This window comes from Numenius arquata, chromosome 8 (assembly GCF_964106895.1).
Source record: "Numenius arquata chromosome 8, bNumArq3.hap1.1, whole genome shotgun sequence".
NCBI lineage: Eukaryota > Metazoa > Chordata > Aves > Charadriiformes > Scolopacidae > Numenius > Numenius arquata.
Window position 1 is genome coordinate 54813019 of NC_133583.1, and position 20675 is coordinate 54833693.

At 37.9% G+C, this 20675-nt stretch overlaps 1 protein-coding gene across 1 annotated transcript in view; it reads right to left on the bottom strand.

The window, feature by feature from the left end:
• The window catches only part of FAF1 (Fas associated factor 1), a 170766-nt gene that overhangs the window by 43134 nt on the left and 106957 nt on the right, over nucleotides 1-20675 (bottom strand). The window contains exons 9-13 of the mRNA XM_074152657.1: nucleotides 16197-16292; nucleotides 14642-14768; nucleotides 13628-13691; nucleotides 12642-12723; nucleotides 2896-3050 (exon numbers count right to left, since the gene is read on the bottom strand). Of these exons, the coding sequence (XP_074008758.1) occupies nucleotides 2896-3050; nucleotides 12642-12723; nucleotides 13628-13691; nucleotides 14642-14768; nucleotides 16197-16292 (524 nt within the window). The remainder of the gene's footprint in view (nucleotides 1-2895; nucleotides 3051-12641; nucleotides 12724-13627; nucleotides 13692-14641; nucleotides 14769-16196; nucleotides 16293-20675) is intronic.

Here is a 20675-nt window from a genome sequence, read left to right on the forward strand (position 1 = left end):
AGAGCTCTCCTTCAGTTTGACAAAGTAACAGCCTGGGTGGCTGTAGTTAGAAATTTTTCAAAATCTGACCCCCAAAGTTGTAATGCTCATGCTCTTACACTACAGCTAACAGTTACCCTGGTGCTTACTCACAGTGTTTTTTACTTGTAGTCCTACCTACAGACCTCCCTTCGCTCTGCTGCAGCCCATGTCGAGGAATAACATCGAGAGATTTCAGCTGAAAAGCACTAGTGTACAGTAACACAGGATTCAAAGCACATCTCCACATTAGTGTCAGTTGAGAAACATATTAAAAAAAATCAGGAAAAATGACACGATTTTGCCGCTGGTTTTGTTCTACGGTGAATTCCCATTTCATTAATAAGGACAGAAACTACTATGAAGACTATTTTTGGAACAGACTGACATCCATAGATGTTAGAAAGAGGACAGCAAAGAGCAAGAAGAAAACCAGGATATTCAACTTTTTTTTTTTACTTATATGAGAAAGGATGTGTATATCTGTTTGTCATCAGTCATGCCATGCTACAGCTACTGAAAACCTCTTTTACTGCTGACATTGAGGTGTCCCTATTGATTGCTGCAAAGTTGGGCTACACCAGCATGCAAAAAGCAGTTCCTTCTCTTGTTCTTCTTGTTGTCTTCTCACCATTCAAAAAGCTACATGCAACTGTATGTGTAGGGAAACAGAACAGGATAGGCTCCAAGACCACTGTCATCACGTCACATAATAAAGTGTAGTAATTAAACGGAGGTACTGAGTATTTATTTATGGGAATGCCTACAGTGCGTTGGCACTTTCCAAAGGGAGAAAGGAAGCATCACGCCCCCTCTGAAGAAATCACACTCTAAGGAGCAGGATGTGACACTAAACACAACCGAGAAATTATTCTGATTCGAGCCAGCATGCCTTGTTTACCCCTCACTATTTTTTGACCTCACTGTTAATATGACAGTTTCTTTGTTGTTGTTAATAGAAAGCAAAAAATGAAGGCTTAAAAACCCTATCGTACTGCACAATCGGTGACTAGGTTCATTGAGAATAGCTATAAAGCCTTAAACAAGCCCTTTATTTTGTGTTTTAAGAAGTGTCATAAGGAGTTAATAGGACACAGCTGTACAGGCTCTTTCTAATAAGCAGCTTCTGTCGCTTTGGTCACCACAGGTGTCTCTGTAACCTGCAAACTCTTATTACTAGTGTATCAAAGTTGTGCTACTTAATAGATTTCTTTAGTAAAACACAACAAAGCAATTACATGGCTGTTGATCGTCAGTCATAAAAAAACCCTCAAACACAGTTTTCAAAAGAAACTACACTGCAATTTTTTGTCATTGTAAAATAAAAGAAACTAGAGAATTAAATAGGAAAGCGGACAATAGAACAGCAGGTAGTCAACTGAACTTAGCCACTACAGATGGTTTAGAAATAGTGTTTCCTTCTACACCAACTTGTGGGATAAAAGAAAAGGAGGAGGCTCCTTACTGCCCATGAATGGCAATACCAAAAGACTTAAGCAACTTTCCAGTCTATGTATTTGGTCCCATGAAAGAACCTAGATGTTTCTTTTCCCTCTCTCTCTTTTCTTTTTTTTTTTTTTTTTAACACTTTTTATCTGTTTTTGTGACTGCTTTTTTTCATAATCTTTAACTCTTCTCTAGAATCACTTAAAGTAGGAAAATAGCTGCTGATTCGTCCAATGACAAAATGCAGAAGGTCAAGTGAGGAATTCCTGTGAAACACAAGTGTCATTTAAAAAGTGTTTTAGAAAAAGAGATTGTTCTGTTCTCCATGCCCACTTTCAGTAAAGAAATATTAAATATAATTTACACATTTAAGAACAGGAATGCGAGTATGCTCTATTCTAGCAAGCCACAAGAGAAAGAAACATAAATACGTACTTCTAATTGTTCAATAATCAATGGAACTGTGTAAAAAAAGTGGCAACCTTATCCCAGCCCAAATGACTGTTGCATCTTTTGTTCAAAAGTTAGAATAACGCTCATTATAGTAATATACGCAAAACATTATCCTGGAAAGCAGTCGTCTTCTGTGTAAACACAAGTGATGAAATAAGGTCCAAGTTACAAAACCAAACAAGTCTGATTTCTAAATTTAACAAGTATAATCTTAAAACCATTATTTTCTATAGATTATTATCAGGTGATAAATAGCTAAAAAGAGAGAGGTCTTAATATAAAGATGAGTTGTTGGTAACATAAAAGATGTAGAAGGAATCTACAGTTTGGAATCTACAGTTTTTTAACTTTTTGACTCATCAGCAAAATGATGGCCTCTCTAAGACATAGGATAGCTTTTATTATATTAAAACCTACCGAAATATCTGAACATTACCAAAGGAATGTTCTATAAGAAAACTGTAGTTCAAAAAAGTTCATATGAATTGCGAGCTTTTAATTTTTTGCATAATCTGTTTTTGATATTAATTTATCACATGAATATTAATTTTTAAATAAGATTTTCATTAACAACAGTAGTTATTACTCCAGACAGTTCTAATGCAGTTGCACCTACATACATAAATTAATGTCACATGATATTATGGCAATGCAATGCAAAACTGTGAAGACACGTTCCCAGAACTACGTGTGCAAAATAAACCCACCCCTCCCACTCCCCCCACCCCCCCCCAAAAAAAAGAGGAAATAATTTCTTCAACTATTTTTTCCTGTGCAAGAATAAGAAGTTACTTTGCAATGAAAATAAGTGTGGTCCAATTCTCGGTAAGCGTCAGCCAGCATAGCTTCATTGGTCCGCTAAGAACGAGCATGAAGTTCTTAGTTCAAATAGTATCAAGCAACAAGAGATCCGATACACAGAAATCACAGTCTTCCTTGAGAAAAAAGCTGCTCCACTCATAGTCCAAAGAGTCTTACCTTGCTCTGTTTGCTTCTTTTGTCATGTCCCATGCCCAGGTGATGAAGTTCTGACTCAGATAGGAGACAATAGATTCAGCACAAAGCATTTGTGAGCAGAAGACGTTGGTTAGTACACTTTCATCGTGGTGGAGGTAGATAGCAAGAAGCTTTCTCTGAGAAGACATGAGAAAAGATTGATGGGTGAAAACTTCCACAGGCTATTTAGTAATTTAAAATTACTGCTGCAGATTTGTCTGTTAGTACACCCTATGGTGTCTATTGAGGGTGCCGAGTATCTCAACATGCACACACAGGGGGAAAAAAACCCAGCAGGTTGAAATGGTCCATCCATCCAAATCCATAAATCTTCTCAATGCTTCCTAATATTTTCTTCTGGGTAGCAAAACATGATATATTATATGCTTACCAGATGAAAATAACAACAATTGAACGAAAAACAAAAATCTTATTAACAGACTTAGCTTAAGAAATGCGCAAACTTTTTTGGCTTGCTGCCCAAAGATAACATTTGGAACAATTCCCTGCGTAAGGAACACACCTCTTGATGCAACAGCATCTACCATACAAAACAATTATAAACCATCTGAAAAAGTGACAGTGTGTTGTAATCGCCCCATCTGTAGCCAAATGAGTGAGTAACAATACAGCTGCCTACAGTCCCAACGCCTGCGACGCTACACGCTGGATGTTTCGGCAGCTCTCCATCCAGCCATAAAATGTGGTGAGGCCAAACCATGTTTTGGGTTGGTAGGAACCTTAAAGATCATCTAGTTCCAACCACCCTGCCATGGACAGGGACTCCTCCCACTAGACCAGGTTGCTCAAAGCCCCATCCAGCCTGGTCTTGAACACCTCCAGGGATGGGGCATCCACAGCTTCTCTGGGCAACCCATTCCAGTGTCTCACCATCCTCACAGTAAAGAATTTCTTCCTAATATCTAATCTAAATCTACCCTCTTTCAGTTTAAAATCATTCCCCCTCATCCTATCACTACAGTCCTCGATAAAGAGTCCCTCCCCATCTCTCCTGTAGGCCCCTTTTCGGTACTGGAAGGTTGCTATAAGTTGATGTGTAGCTGGCCAAAAGGCCACATGTCAGCCCTGCTGGCTACCTCTTTTATGGAGCTGAGGAGCAAGGTCCAGCTTTCAACCCAGCATTGCAAATGTGTAAGACGCAAGGGAAGGGGTACGGTAGACACGGATCAAATACCACATTGAGTTTGTGAGAGCTGATATATCTCATTGTAGTTACCGTGTCAGTGAGGACTCAATGTTGAGGATGATGTTCGTGGCCCCTGGAAACAAAATATTGTGCCATATTCTTCTGAAAACCTATCAAGTAGTATTTGAGCTTCGCTGCCAGCAGCACAGAGCTGTGCTGTGTCCCCATGATAACCTCAGACCACCTTCTGGAAAGCGAGTCTATGTGTACATAAAGATAGAAAGCAGACTGAGGAAAATATAGGGAAACTATGAGCTAGTGAAAACCGTGATCCTCTATCTGGTATTCAATGGATTATAAACACCATTCAGAAAATTACAACTTTCTGTTCCCCTATGCCCATATATGTTACTTTATTTTAAAATCTTACTTGAACATATTTGCTCAGACAATATGGTAAGTGCTATTTTCAGACTTTTACTTAAAGTCATTTCTCTTCATCAGAAGTAACACCGAACACTAGATTTTTATGATTATCAATCTAGCAAGGCACGGGATGCAATTTTGAGACAAGCTATCTTTGTAAAAACCTGTATGGCTACCACCTCATATACTGGCTTTGGATAAAACTTAATGACTGTTTATAAAAAGAAGAATACATTTGAACATTAGACTTTGGGAAAGGGATTAGTAATTTGCATTAATGTTTGTCTGATTTAATTTAAATGTTCTTCAGAACCACGTACACATGTGCCAGGAAGGGCCATTAATAAGCCCAACATGCAGAGATCCATATAAGTGCAGCCAACAATGTTGACTGAAACTAAACTTGAAAATCCAGGGCACTGATGCACAATATCAAGCAATAAAACAGCATTTCTGTGGTGATATTTAATTTAAAAAGAAGAAAGAGGCAGGGGAAGATCAGGCACTGTCTGTTTTTGAGGATCAGCCATTCTGCATTTCAAAGCGTCAATCCCTGCAATATCCAGGTTACTGTGCTAGAATCTCGACTATTATATAGCAGTTGTAAGAGAGGGAGGGCAAAGATGTGTTTACTCAGTGATTAGGGCCTTAGAATAAGCCTCTAGCTCCTAGAGAGACAGCTCACCACTTATTCATTTGGACCAATTCACAAAGCCTAGAAAGATTAAACATCCATGCTGAGAAGACAAGCGAATGCAGACGGTGAAAAAGAAATAAAAATTCTTTAAAAACTCTGAGATGACTTCATTATTTTTTCCACAAGGAAACTTTAGGAAAGTGTTTAGTTAGAGAAAAACCCACATTGACCTCTCTCTAAACCCTTAATCTTTCCTTTGTGGTGGCACTGCTTTGTGGTAAGCGGATGGCTTTGCTCTCCTCTTTTCACTGGGAGAGGGTAGAAAAAAAGGCTCTTGAGAAACACTTTTACTTCCAAAGAAACAACCCCATGAAACTGTTAAATATGAGATTCCATACAAGGGAATGTTTCAAAATATGTACAGTTTTAGGCTTAAAGATTTAGGGACAAATTTTAGTAAACAGAACAGGCTCGTACACAATAGATGTTTGCACTGAGCTACTTTACAAGTGAATGTAATTTTTGTTGCATCAACAAATCTCACCATGCAAAGACTAAACTCCATCATATATAAAAGACCATCTTGTGCCTGATAATTCATCCAAAATGTTATGGTCAGGCATAGGGATACTGCTAGGACAAACGAAAAGAGGTAGCAGGAGGAACTGAAGTGCTGAAACATGATTTTGAAAAAGTCTTAGTGGAAGCTGGGGATATTTTTGCCTTGGAAAAATGTATTATCGCAAAAGGCTCAAGGCTTGGAGTTTGTTGTTCGTTGTTGTTGTGATGTGGTTTGTTTCTTGGATTTTTTTTTTTTTACTAACCCATGGTAGTGTATATACATAAGCAGGTCTTTATTGTATTTATTTCAAGCCTTTGGAAAAAACAGAGTAAATTCTAGGTTTCTATGATGACTAATACTGGGAATTTTTCAGTCAATACTAATAAAATAGGCTTACTAAACTGTTGAACTGTCTTGAATTCCATAAAAGAAGCCAACTAAAGGAGCACTAGACTGTTCTGTGTTAGATTCCTCAAAACTATGATGACTCAGGGGTTATATACCTAGCATAAAATTAAAAAAAAAATAAAAGAAGAAAAAAAATCTGATGGGGAAGAACTTTTACTAGTCCCTATGAAGGTATGGGATGCTGAAAAGATTTTAAACACCGAATAGCTGCTGGACTTCCAAAGGCCTTAGTACTTCAGGAACTTAAGCCATCAAGAGATAAATTTTTCAGAGTACGCGGCTGCTGAAGACGAGGCAGTCACACACTGGAATTTCCAGAAGAGACCTGGATTTATAGACATACCTGGGAGTGTAAATCTCATCAATGTCAATAAGACTTAAGGTCCTAAAAGGTTTAGCTTTAAGCTCCAGGTTTCATTTCATTTCAGAGGTAAAAGGGCCATGAAAAAGATGTTTTCAACATCTTGGTTATCAAAATGCCTTCAAAAATCCAAAAATCCAGACTTGAAGTATTTTTTCCTGTAATCTCCGCTGCATTCAGACTGCATGAGATGCTGTTGGTGTTGCCCCTGCTCCCGAGCCTTATACCGCGATGTGTTTGCAGAGAGGCACTGCAGCTTTCTCCTGCCTGATTTTGCCCTGTTGATGGAATATGCCTGGAACATGGCACCTGGAAGGAAATGGGGGCTGTAGATGGACACTGCAGTGCAGCAGGACAGCATTCCGAGAGGCACAGTCCTCCAGCTGGAGCCTGGCACCATGAAACCTCTCTGCCCACCATCCGAAGTATAGCAGCCTCCTGCCACATGCACTGATGCACCTGACCAAGAGATCCAACACATGTACTATCCCACACGTCAGACAAACACACTAAAGATCTGTTCCTACGTACCAAAATGGCTACGCCATCCACTTGGCCATTTTTGCACTTTGGAACTTCAGCAAAGTTAATGCACTTTGTACAGAATTAGAAGAAATGAAGGAAAAGCTGGCAGAAAGAAACACAGATCTGCATGAGGTTGAGAGACAAAATTGATAATCACTGAGTAACGGGATATCCAGGCTTCTCAGCCAGTTCCAAATAATGTGAATCCTATACCTCAGAAGAATATGAACCAGAACAAGAACAGCGATACAGTCATAAGGGTCAGCAAAACCACTGAGCTGAATGGTTATTTTTGAATCTCAGGTTTGCAAGTTCAATTAATAACTGAGACAAAAATGTCCACTATCTAACAGCTAAAGGCATGGATGCTCTTTCCAGCTGGGAGGCTAACAAATCAAGATCATTATTTTTTCCTCCAGGTTTTACGTAGCGAGAGCTAAATCAAATGAACAAAGGGACACATTTGCACATCTTTAAGCCTCTGAAGCGTACAGTCTGATCCCCCTGTCTAAGGTGATCTTGGAGATCACACCATCAGCCTTCTTGGACATAGCTACTCCATCGCACACAAGCCTTTTCTCCCTAAGCAGACACCAAGGCGATGCACCTTCGAATTTACCCCACTTTGAAAAAGGATCACAGCAGGATACAGGGCAGATGGAGATTCATCGCAAGCCTTGTCTGTGTATTACACATAACAGAACAGAACCTGCTGAAGATAAACATTATTACATTCCCCTGCACCAGCCCAAAGAAAGGAGACAGACAGCAAAGACAGCGAGACAATGGGTGCTAAGCAGCCTCTAGCCTTGTAGAAGAGGATCTGAAGTCAACTGTACTCCACAGGTTCCTAAAACAGGAGTGAGATGATCCCTGCAATCTTCTGATCTGGTCTTTTGTATTACACATCCCTAAACTAATTCCTAATTTTATTTTTCAGTAATTTTATCTTTCAGTAAAACATGTAGTCTCAACAAACCACTAGTGAGAGAATCCATATGATGCATGCTAAGCTGTGGAAATGGCTAACCACTCTCCCAGGTAAAGGTGTGTTTTAAGTTTGATCTAGGCTACTTTCATCTCCCAAATATTTGATCCTATTATACTGTTGTATCTCCATTTCAATCATTTGAACTTGTAGCGATATCTTACAGAAAGCAAAGAATATCCAGTAATTAAAACCAAACTCAGGTAAGATCCACAAATCATAGGCTTTGAAAGAAGAGGAAATGTAGAGTGTGTCAGACAACTTCAATAAACTTTTGTTATTTAATATTAAGTACAGAGAAGGCTGAAGAGACCCATACCCAGAACTAACCTTTCAGATATGAAAGATGAAGCAGAATAAAAGGTGTGTAAGCACACAGTGAGACTACTAAGCTGGTAATGTTGCAAAAATTTCTGAACAATAATTATCCACAAGTTCAGAATTAATTTTAAGAATGAAAGGACAGAACTGCTAACACACATCAGGCAAGACTGGAAAGAAAATGCAGGTGACTAACACAGGACTTCACTGGAATTTAGGTACTGACATCAACCGTATTATAGCTGCTTTACCCTTCCCAGGAACCTAGAGTTATACTTCTGTATCTGCAGACTGTGCAGATTGGTGCTCAGGTTATTTATGCTTAATGCGAATCTGTAAAGTAGCCATTTCTCCATCTAGGACCCTCAGACAGCTAAACTGCAGATGCATTTTCAGAGCACACCTAGCATATAGGATATGATCAAGCCCCTTATAAATTGCCACAGTAGCAATTTGACTCGATGTGAAATATGCCTGGAGTCAAAGTAAAAGGTGGTGGTGAAGCTCTACTCCTTGACATCACTCCACAGTATTTAGGCAATAAAACGGGGAAAAAAGATTAAAGACTAAACCAAAAGCCATTCTGGAATTGGGATTCAGAACATCCTCTGTCCTCTACTCAAGACAGCATCTAAAAGACAGACTTCAAATTTCTCTTCTGAGACAAGACGTCGGAGAGCAGTCAATGCCGTTTCTATAATGTGCTCTAACAGAAATCAGAATAATTATCTCTGTGAATCTTTCTTCTGTATTAAGTTCAGCATGAACTTAATTAGCTGAAATAATAAGGTACGGTTTTCTGAGTTACACAGCAAAAAATGGTACTACAGAAAGCCCTGTATGAGGAAATATTCTGCTACCACTGGGAAAAAAAAAAAACCAAAACCAACCAGCTTTTATTTGAACACACCAAACCACGGAAGGAGCATACTTTCTTCTAGGTATTCTGGAAATAAAGTACCCTTATGGGAGAGGGATGGTGCTGCCACTAAATTGAACCTAAAAGACAGAATACCGGGAGAAGAAAAAGATGGTTCATATTCAGTATGCAGGAATATATATTGAGGTGACAATACCAATCTGTGCTAAGAGAGATGTTTCACATATTTATTAAAAGTCAGTGAACAGAAAGGTTGAGAGAGGAGCAGGTGATCTGACAGAGGTATATAAATATAAGAGTTCCTGAAAAGGTAAAGCAAATGTCTTTAAAGTAGCAACCACCTATGAAAATGAAAAGGAAAACAAGCTCCAACGAAAGAAAACACTTTAGTATTATTCAAGCAAATAGCTCAGTGAGATTCAAGATAGCTACTAAGACCCTGTATTAATAACAATACCCCCTAAGTTAGGACAACCCCCCTTCATGTTTCAGAATACAAGGCACCCACAAACTGCTCTCAGTCACAGAGAAACCTCCCCCAAACATCTTGTTTAAAACTGTCCATTAGAAGATTTCTTCCATGGCATCAGCTCTAGCCATTTCTGTAGCTACTTGAGCAAGAGTAAGCTTGTTCTTCATAAACTAATATGACAGAGAAATGCTTCTTTCCAATTGGCACAATAAGTAGAGGAAGACTTTCACAAAAGAACAACTTACTTGTTCATTTAATAAACCTCTGTCTTTCTCCTCCTGACTCAATTGAAAAAAAAGAAAATATTTTCTTGTGTGATATATACAATAAGCCTTGGAAATGAACACACAATGCCCCTAACTATCAGGCTGCAGGAGGTAATTGGGGATTTCATTGCCAAGGACCAAGGACACTGGTTGTTAAAGGCAAAGCTCTGTATCTTGGCTATTGCATTTTTGTGCTGAAGAGATACACAGGTTTTAAAGTAGAGCTATATTTGACCTCATTGCACCTCTCCTTCCTAAGACTGGCACTATCATGGTAGCAGTTGCTCTAAAGCAAAAAAAGATACTCATCATGTATGTTAATCTTAACTGTCTAAAGCCTTCAAATGAAAAGCTATGATAATAAAAGGTAAACAAAACACAGGTAACAGACAAATGTGAACTTTTTTTAGAAGGTTATTTCTTTTTCAAGTAACATTTTCTTAAACATCTCTGAATTACCATCCTTTCCAACACATAAAAGACATTAAGATTTAACAGAACAAAATATATTTTCTTTAAAAGAATTTTAACCCATAATCTCTGTTTAACACACATGTTCTGACATAAGTTAATTTTCTTAAAATAGTCCAAATTAAATTGTTTTCTGAAAAAAGGCTTCAAGTAAAAAAGTATCCACAATACAGATTAAAAACATAGCTGATGGCTGTCTCACTAGACCTGAACTGTAGCATGCACCTTCTGCTCTGGACAGCCTTGAGAATTTGTCAAGAAAAGGCTAAGATCTCCGAGCACTCAAGCTGCCAAGTGCTCTCAAATTAAATCAGTTTGAAGCGGTTTTCATTAAGATGGATTGAGTGTGGCATCGTGAGAAACACTCTATCAAATGTAGTGTTTTACTTAGTGATTAAGTATATACCAGTTGATGAAGCTACCCAAATCCTTCGTAATCCCACCACTCCAATAAACATTTAATGAGTATATAAGTTCAAAAAGCCTAGCAGAGGATTTAAACCTTCAATCTTGTTTTTATTTACTCTTGGAACTCAATTTCTCACTTCAAGTGAAGAATGCTGGTGCCTGAAGCTCATCTGTTGCCCTGGTAAAATTAAGTGCCCTCCACAGTATAAATTAGCAGACAAGACATACAGGTTGCAATTTCTCCTAAGCTTTTTTTCCTTATACTGATATACATATTGAATTATTTTATGAAATGCAATTATAAAAATATAAAACAATGTATCCCTTTCCTCAGTTATGAATTCCAGGGGGCAGTACTGAAAAATTTGTTTGTAACAGGAAAAAAGCAGTAAAAATTAATGGTACTTATACATTCTCATACCTTTGTTTAAAGTCAGAATGTTACAATGAAAATAATGCAATTCCACAGATTAGTTGAGGGGAAGAGCTTTCAAAAATTAAGGCAATATTTGAAAAAGAAAAAAGACACAAAGATAACACTTTCCTAAACATATAACTTTATCCTGACGAGGACTGGTCTGAATACACTGAAAAATACTAGAAATGTAAGGTGACATGAATTTCAGATGTTCTACGTAAGTAGCATAAGAAGTGTTTTGAGTATTAAAAAACTAAGTAACTGCACTGCATTAATATCAGATTTATAGGTATAAAAAAAAAATATTTATGAAAGCTCCTAATGGGCTCTTGTCCATTATTATACTGCCACACTGTCAACTGCTGATGAAATGACACAAAACGAACTTCCTAACTCAAACGCTTTTCTTGTTGAATTAATATGATTTCTTTTAATCATGCATTAAGGTCTACTTTAATGAGCTCTTAGAAGGTAATACTTTGCCACTGAATTATTATGTATCCATTTATGCTCTGAAATCTGCACAAAGACATGAAAATATTCACTAAATTTAGAACGCGCACACAACATGTTAAGTATGTGTTAACTGAAGCTAAACACTGTAGATCCGTAACACTGCATTTACCAGAACAGCCCCTAACATAACATAGCTGTTCCTTCCAATATGAATAACTACAGGAAACCAAAACATTCTTCGTTTTAAAATTAAATATCTATCATGACAACAAAAAAGCAAATTTAAACAGCACGATTTTCTTGTTTGTGTTTCAGCTTTATCTATGCTTAATTATGCAGGGGTTTGGGTTTCTCCTTAGTGAATTCAAGTCACCAAAACTTAAATAAACTATCCCCATTCTAATTTTATTAAAATACTGATTTTAAAACTGTGCATGGAATAACAGAAACTTGAGATGTCTGGTTGGATGTACAGAAAAACTAAATAACCAAATCTTAGTACTGGAATTTACTTGGCAGATAAAGGCTGTACAAAGGAAAAAAAAGTGCACTGTATGAATTTCAGAGACCTTTCAATTTAAATTTACAATTTCATTAGCAATCCTTCAAAGGAGTTACCAACACGCAACGTTGAACTTGTCAACCACAAGCCTCGCAGCCAGGATGCTAGGACACCATTATTTCAGGAAGAAAAGGAAGAGGGGGGAAAAAAAATAAAAAAAAAAAAAGAAAAAGAAAAAGAGTAGCTCTGATGACTAAAGGACTCCAATAAAAATACAGCCTGAATGATTAGAAAGCATGAGTTATTCGCTGTAATTTCAACAACAACCAAGGTATTTTAGTCAGTCAACTAAATGAGTATAACTCTTCACAAATAAAATGAAGATGACCCCAAAATGTGGTTTACCTTTCAAAGATGAAACATTTACAGTGATTTCCATTTCCCCCCATATTAAATAAAGTAATTTTAATAAAGACTTACATCTCTAGCTTTCCCATAGAAGGCTTCTTGAAAAGCAGCCTCTAATGATCCAATAAAATAAACAGGATGGCAGTCACCATATCTATTTGAGATAAAATTTCCAATTAATAAAAAATTACAAAAATAAGTAATTTCAATATTCTACCTGTTCGTATATTCAATAAATATAATGTGTTGGCTAAATCTTTAGAAAGATGAAGTACTACACGCCATCTGTCCCCCAAAATTCAAAAGCTCTAAATAACTAACTGCTACCTTAGTTACCCAAATTTTATCGTAAAAACTTTCTGCTTACATACATAGACAACTTCAGTTTTTCAATCATAACTTATTTCCTCTCTTTATTATATTCTTAAAGGTTAATTGAAGGCTATTCTTGTATTACGCATTAATGCATCTCATATATATAAATAAGCATTTCAACACAGAGAAGTGAAAACAGAAGTCATAAAGTTTGCATTACTTTGCAGTATATTGGTTTGCAGCTTCTAGCTATTTGATGAAATATAGCACCTGTTTAACAATGTATGATTTGGTGGTATAAAGTTAAAAAAAGCATTTCTCTATTTTTTAAAAGTAGAGATCTATCCAACCACTTGATTATTGTGAAAACTCTTACTGCAACTCTGAATATATTTTTCAATATTAATCAGCTCAGCTTTTCTGTTCCTGTATATCAAATTAAAATTACTATACATAATCAGTCTTTATCATCCTTCTGGACCCTTACATAATTAAGTAATGATATTAATTAGTGGCAAATTAAATAAGGCAAGAATCTGTCACTCTAACTTGGACCAAGAAATAATTTTATTTCACAAACAGTTCTAATGAAGTTAAGCTTAAAATAAATCAGAACAGGATACCTAAATATGCTATGATCCCGCAAAAAAAAAATGTACATTTGGTTTATTTTTATTTTCATTATTTACTAATTTTTACTTAGTTTGTAACAAGAATTGCACAGTTAAATAGGCTAAGCTTACCTTGAAGAAAACTCAGCTGTAAATTGTAATAAGGCATCTCCTTCATTTTCAGCATTTTCTGGCACTTAAAAAAAATGAAAAATATAAATTAAATGCAACTTTATGGAAACAGATTTTAATACTTGAACTCATTTGCTTCATGGATTTTTTTAAGTTGACAGCTTACTGAAGTGGTTACCAAGAGACCACATAAGTTTCATGAAAGACTATCAACTATGAACCTTTGGAAAGACGTGAAATTTCCAGACACCTTCATGAATATATTCAGGCTTTCCAAACAGCAAAATCCACAGGTCCAGTGTAATGTGATATCACACTTGTTCAATTAACACTCTGGACTTACTTTAATACATTAAAATGAAAGGACTGTCTTGAAAGGCTTGACCCACTATATTGCTCGTTACGTTTTTCTTCTTTTTCTTTTTTTTTTTTTTTAACTTCCTATACATACTATTAAAATGTTTTCCCTATTATTACATATATTTGCTGTCAAAAACCTTCCAAGGTAATAACACTAGTGCAATCCTAAAATAAAGAGTATATAGAATTGCATATAGGAGGTAACTGACTGCTCCTGCTCAATCATTTTCATAATTCAAGGGCAAATCATCACTTGAGAAACTTGTTTAATGTAAATGACTAATAATATTAATCCCCACAAGATGCTGAAGATAAAAATCTGTAAAATTTTCAAAACAGGGAAGTGGAAATCTAGTTATCTACAGGAACATTTTGTTAGCGATCATAATTTCTCTGTGTTTAATTGTTGTTCTGCAACTGTGAGCTAAAAGTGTAAGGTTAAAAAACTTCCTCCATAGGGGGACATTTTCATAGTTGCCAATTAAGTTTGCAGTATTTTCATTTGATACATCCATCAGACATGACACTCAAATGATTCTACCATTCCTATCAAAAGATACTTTTCTGTTTCTGATTATGCAGAGCCATCGTACCTCTCTGCCTTCACTACTGCTCTACAAACCAGTTAATTGCAAATTAACTGTCAACTCTTACTCATTGGTGATTTCCTCAAGGCAGATGATGCTACTCCAAACATTTCTCCATCATCAACTCCAAACTCTGTAGCATCTTCAAAGTCATCTCCATCACTGTCACTAACCATGTGGACATCAGTACATTGCTATTTAAAAACAAAATCCAAAAAGGACCATAAGCCTCTGTTGCAGACAGCATCCTTAGTGAAATACTAAATACCTAGTGAAAAATACTTACACGCTTCTGTAAAAACACTCAATATACAATCCACTTTAGCAACACTTGCATGGTGGGGCAACAGTCCTTGGAAAGGTACCTATCTATCTTTTGCAACGTCTGATCTACAAATTTAGTCCCCGTAGCCCTAACTTGGCACTCCAGACTACTGCATGTTGAATGACAAGCTGATTTATTTGGCATACCAATATGAAGGACAAAAACCAACATTTTTGTGCAAGCAGCTGAGGTCCCATCTGTGCCTCCAACTCCCACCAGCAGACCTTTTGGACTTCATGTCCTCTGAAACATAAAGCAGCTCAGAAAAACCTTGGTTTTAACTATTCAATGTTAACTTGCCTCTAAATTGAATTCTTTTCATGATTGACTATTCCAGCTCCACTTAACCTAGAAGTTATGGGGATGGTACACCACAGAAAATCTATGTGAGCCCCTGAAGGCGCAACAGTGTATTACGTGAGGTTTCAGCTCTAGCATGCAAGTGACCACGAGAGGAGCAAAGAGCTCCAAACATGCTGCATCTCCCTCTACAACAGCTACAAATAAAGAACTTCAAATAAAGAACATTTACGGAATGAACTAGGAAACAAGAAAATTCTACAAGGTGAATATAATCAGATCATTTTGAAAGAATGAAGTAAAGAAGGAAGTATACAAAGTTATGTTGGTAGATCCCAGGAGAAAACAATAATGATCGATTTAAGCTGCTCAGTGGTTCGGGTATAGCTGGAACAGCGTTGTCTGACCATCCTCTAACTTTCAACAACTGCCCAACAGCATACATCCAGCCTTGCATCCTGACCGTACGTCACAGCTATGTCTTGCCAACTCAAATGAGCTGAGCAGATTGAAACACATCCATTTTGTGCAACAAGACAAACCTTACGTGCTACAGTTCTCTAAAGAAAACGTTAAGAAAAGTGTGTGGAAAATGGGAAACTGCTTATATGAAATTAATTTTGTGGCAGGTCAAAGGCATTGGAAATTTTAACCCAAACGACTGTTAGTTAGAAACAACAAAACATAAGTTTATACAGTCTGCAAACATCTTTTTCTGCAAAGATTAAAAATATGTTTCAGCCTTATGTTTAATTTGGAGTATTTGTCAATGCTCAGTAACTTGTGGCTTCCTTACTTTTCTTTCCTCTTCTTCAATGACTCATTTACCCAGTTCCTTACTTTGTCACAATTACACATTACAGGAACTGTCAAGTGATTCTTTTAAGATGCAATTCTACTGATGTATTTGACAAAAGAAGGGTCAGTGACCATGGCAAAATGAGCTTTCTCTGCTTCTTCCTCAAGTATACGGGTAAACAAAAGATGATGTTCTTACCTCCTCTGACTGTTCCCTTGTTTGTACGGGTGAAGTTCTTCTTCCAACTGTAAGTCGATGGCAAGGAAAACTCAGTCCCGAAACAGCTAGAGTCATCTACAAACAAAGCAATGATCGTTCATTAAAGCCACAGTCTCGATTGAGGGTTGTTCCGTGTGTTTTTTTAAGGGTGCTTTGAGATTCAAACTGAAAGCTACACTGCAGAAGAACAAATTAATTATACAAACATAAAGAAAGAAGCCTGAAAAACTAAAATGATTGCTTACATAAAAGTATATGTATTCAAAGAAATAACAACTGAGTTGTACAGGTATGTATACACAGAGTATCAAAACAAACTAAATGGAATTGGAAACTCAAAACTGTCTTGACTTGTTATTTTCTCTGGAATCAGAACTGAATTTTAAACCATTATTTGCACGTGCTAACTTTTACAATGGTATGCCTTTATGAAGTAAATGTAATTTTTTCCTTCCTAATCAATAAGCAAATGTTAAAGGAAAGCCAAGAGGTTCGGATACAACTGAGTAAAAACAGCTAAGTCATCTTGAAGAAAAACCAAACACATTTGTTATCTTGAAAGAACAGTTTATCAACAGTCATTACAAAAGACACAATCACAGTGGCTACTTAAAAATACATTTAATCTCCATGTTAGTCATTATGAATGTCACAGGCACACACCATGTTTCTCATATGGACAAGGACACCCATAAACCCAGTAATGCTGGCGGAACTGCAGTCAGCTGAGACAGGATAGATGTTCATTTACCAGTGTCAACCGAAACAACCCTTTTGCCTGTTGCAATATGCCTAAACCTCAACTTTTCAGAATTAAGGAGAGAGGAAAAAAGCCACCATCATTTGAAAGAAAAAATTACTACATGCCTGCAAACATAAAACAATAATATTTGAAGATCTGATCCTACATTGCATTTAAAAATGTACTAATCAATACGACTAAAAATGTGAATTGTCCACTCTTCTATGATCAGGAAGAGCCATCTGTGCCATCCTTGCCATTTCCAGCACCCTTCACACATTTCTTTATGCAGCATTAAGCGTACACCCGGCCTTCTGCCCTCTTCTGGAAAGCACATCGGTCCTGGTCAAACAAGGTTGATGATCAGAAGCAAAATCTTCAGAAGCACCTAAGCCCTATCTTGGTAACACGTGGGGTAAATTTACAATGTGAAGAGCTCTTAAAAGAAGATAGCCAATTCCTTTTGGCAACAAATCAAATTCTTGCAGAACCTGGACCTGACAAAATATTTGATGGTGTACAATTCTTAGTGATGTGGAGAAAGATAGTTCTCGCTGTATGTTCAAAATATTGTTTCTAACGGTTCCTTCAGAAGAAACACAGAAGACAGAAAAAGACTTTCTAGATCCTATAAAAATGATTATTATTTTTGTGGGGCACAGAATGAGAGACTTCCATTATGTATTTCAGAAATATAGCATCCTCCTAACTAGACTGTAAAACATTAGGGTAAAATAAATTTCAATCATCCTTAACAAAAGCTGAAGAATAAATCATAAGCTTTAAATTTCATTTACTGCCATGAGCACTGAAAATACGCCATTTATTTTTATACATAATTCAGAATGACTTTATCACTTGTCTGCTAGAACTCACAAAGATTTAATTTGCTGCAGGTTGAAGCAGGCTGATTAAGCAGGCTGGTAACCAAATGAATGTTAACCTGTCTGAACTAGCCTACTGTCACATTCTCATAGCAAGGTTAAACAGAAGTTTAGCTGCATACAAAGCCTAGCTATCGTCTTAAAGGAAGTGAGCAATAATACTCTAGAGCAAATGAAATATTAAAGACGACATACAGGTCAAGACCAATTACCTACGAAACTCCTGTGACAAGCATAAGAACTGTATTCTCTGTAATAATCCACCAGTTCAATTAGTATTTTTATAAGCTTTTAATAATAAACAAACCTCAACTGTTATAAAACCTGAAACTTTGCCCTGTATTTACCACACTATATAAAATACTGGTAAAACACACACAGGGGCACGCTAACCACACACAGGCTGAAGTTCCCTATGTAACAGCATCAAATACCCCGACAGATGCCTGGAAAGGCTCCCGATATCTTTTACATACACATTAAAGACAGAGTGGTAAGATCAAGCAAGCAGTTATTGTGCTGCTTCATCACTTGGCCCAATAGCAGGGTGTTGCAATTCCAATTTGCAACCCTATATTATAGTGTCAAAGCGTCTCTCAAAAATGAGCTAACAGCAGAAGGGGTTCGACATCAGAGCACATTTCATCCTACTCCCCAGACAGTTGCTGGAATGTTGGTTTTTTGTGAACATTCGTGTGAGAAATCGCCCTCCCCTTTGGCTTTTTTGAGAATGTTTTTTGCAAAGTAAAGGCTAGGACAAATAGAAGCTCAGCCTTTCATTTCAAAACAATCCAGCAGCACGAGAATTTCTCCAGAATTAAGTTATCTTCATTCTAAGGTAAAGAGTCTTCTCTCAAGAGAGACTATTGCACCAGAAAGTTTAATCCTTATGTTGGAAATTATAAAAACATCAACACCAAGCAAAAGATTACTTCCCAGGCAGTTCAGTCCAGTGCCGTGGATAGCAAAGCTCAACTTTTACAAATATTTTGAACACAGACGAATTTACTGATGGGAGCAGAATCACAGAATCAGAATCACAGAGGTTGGAAGGGACCTTTTAAGATCATCTAGTCCAACCAATGAAAAAAAAAAAAAAAAACACCAAAAAAAAAAAAAACAAAAAAAAAAAACAAAAAAAAAACAAAACAAAAAAAAAAAAACCACCACACACGCAACCCACACACACACCACCACACCACCCAACACTAATCCATATTCCCAAGCACTATGTCAACTCCTCTCTTGAATACCTCCAGGGATGGTGCCTCAACCACCTCCCTGGGCAGCCCATTCCAATGCCTGACAACCCTTTCAGTAAAGAAATATTTCCTAATATCTAACCTGAACTTCCCCTGGCGCAACTTGAGGCCATTGCCTCTTGTCCTATCATCTGTAACTTGGGAGAAGAGACCGACCCCCGCCTCTCTACAGCCTCCTTTCAGGTACTTGTAGAGAGCAATAAGGTCTCCCCTCAGTCTCCTCTTCCCCAGACTGAACAACCCCAGCTCCCTCAGCCTCTCTTCGTAAGACTTGTGCTCCAGACCCCTCACCAGCTTCGTTGCCCTTCTCTGGACCTGCTCCAGCACCTCAATGTCTTTCCTGTGGTAGGGGGCCCAAAGCTGGACGCAGTACTCGAGGTGGGGTCTCACCAGTGCCGAGTACAGGGGGACGATCACCTCTCGGGTCCTACTCACTACACTGTTCTTGATACAGGCCAGGATGCTGTTGGCCTTTTTGGCCACCTGGGCACACTGCTGGCTCATGTTCAGCCTGCTGTCGACCAACACCCCCAGGTCCTTTTCTGCCAGGCAGCTCTCCAGCCATTCTTCCCCAAGCCTGTAGCGCTGCCTGGGGTTGCTGTGACCCAAGTGCAGGACCGGCACTTGGCCTTATTGAACCTCATCCCGTTGGTCTCAGCCCATCGATCCAGCCTGTCTAGATCCCTCTGCAAAGCCTCTCTACCCTCCAGCAGATCAACACTGCCACCCAGCTTGGTGTCGTCTGCAAATTTGCTGAGGGTGCTTTCGATCCCCTCGTCCAGATCATTGATAAAGATGTTGAAGAGAACCGGCCCCAGTACCGAGCCCTGTGGGACACCACTCGTGACCGGTCGCCAACTGGACTTCATTCCATTCACCACCACTCTCTGGGCCCGGCCCTCCAGCCAGTTTTTAACCCAGCGGAGAGTATACCCATCTAAGCCATGAGCATCCAGTTTCTCCAGCAGGATACTGTGGGACACTGTATCAAAGGCCTTGCTAAAGTCTAGGTAGATGACATAGCACTTGCTGAGTGTCTCAGCGGGAAGAACTGTTTAAGGTGTCAGGCTGCTCTCAGAGAGTTTTTCCTAAATACTGCATCTGCCTACTCCCAAATAGGGTTGCTGTACATTAGATAGATGAATTGCTGTGTCGCAGCCACCTTCCCATGGCAATGGACATAACCTTTTAATCAGCTCCAAAACTGAAAACACTGGTCTGTATCCTGAGCACCTGATTCCCCATATTGTCAATTCATGAACCCTTCTGATTGGGCAAACACTCAAAAGTCAATAACTTTTCAGAATTATTTCTTTTTCTGCATGAAAATCACCATAATTTGAGTGCAATAGCTTGAATTGGATGGCTTTCATGTGCACACAAAGAGATATTGAAAGACACACATGCAGGATTCTTGGCACCAATAACGAGCTAGACCAATTATCAAATAAATAACACACTAAAGCAAAACTAAATAAGGTTATTCCATTTTTTCTAGGCAGTATATCCACACATGTGCAAGTCCCTACTCAGAAGGTCTCACAGCTGAAAGGTACAGGAGGTGGAAACA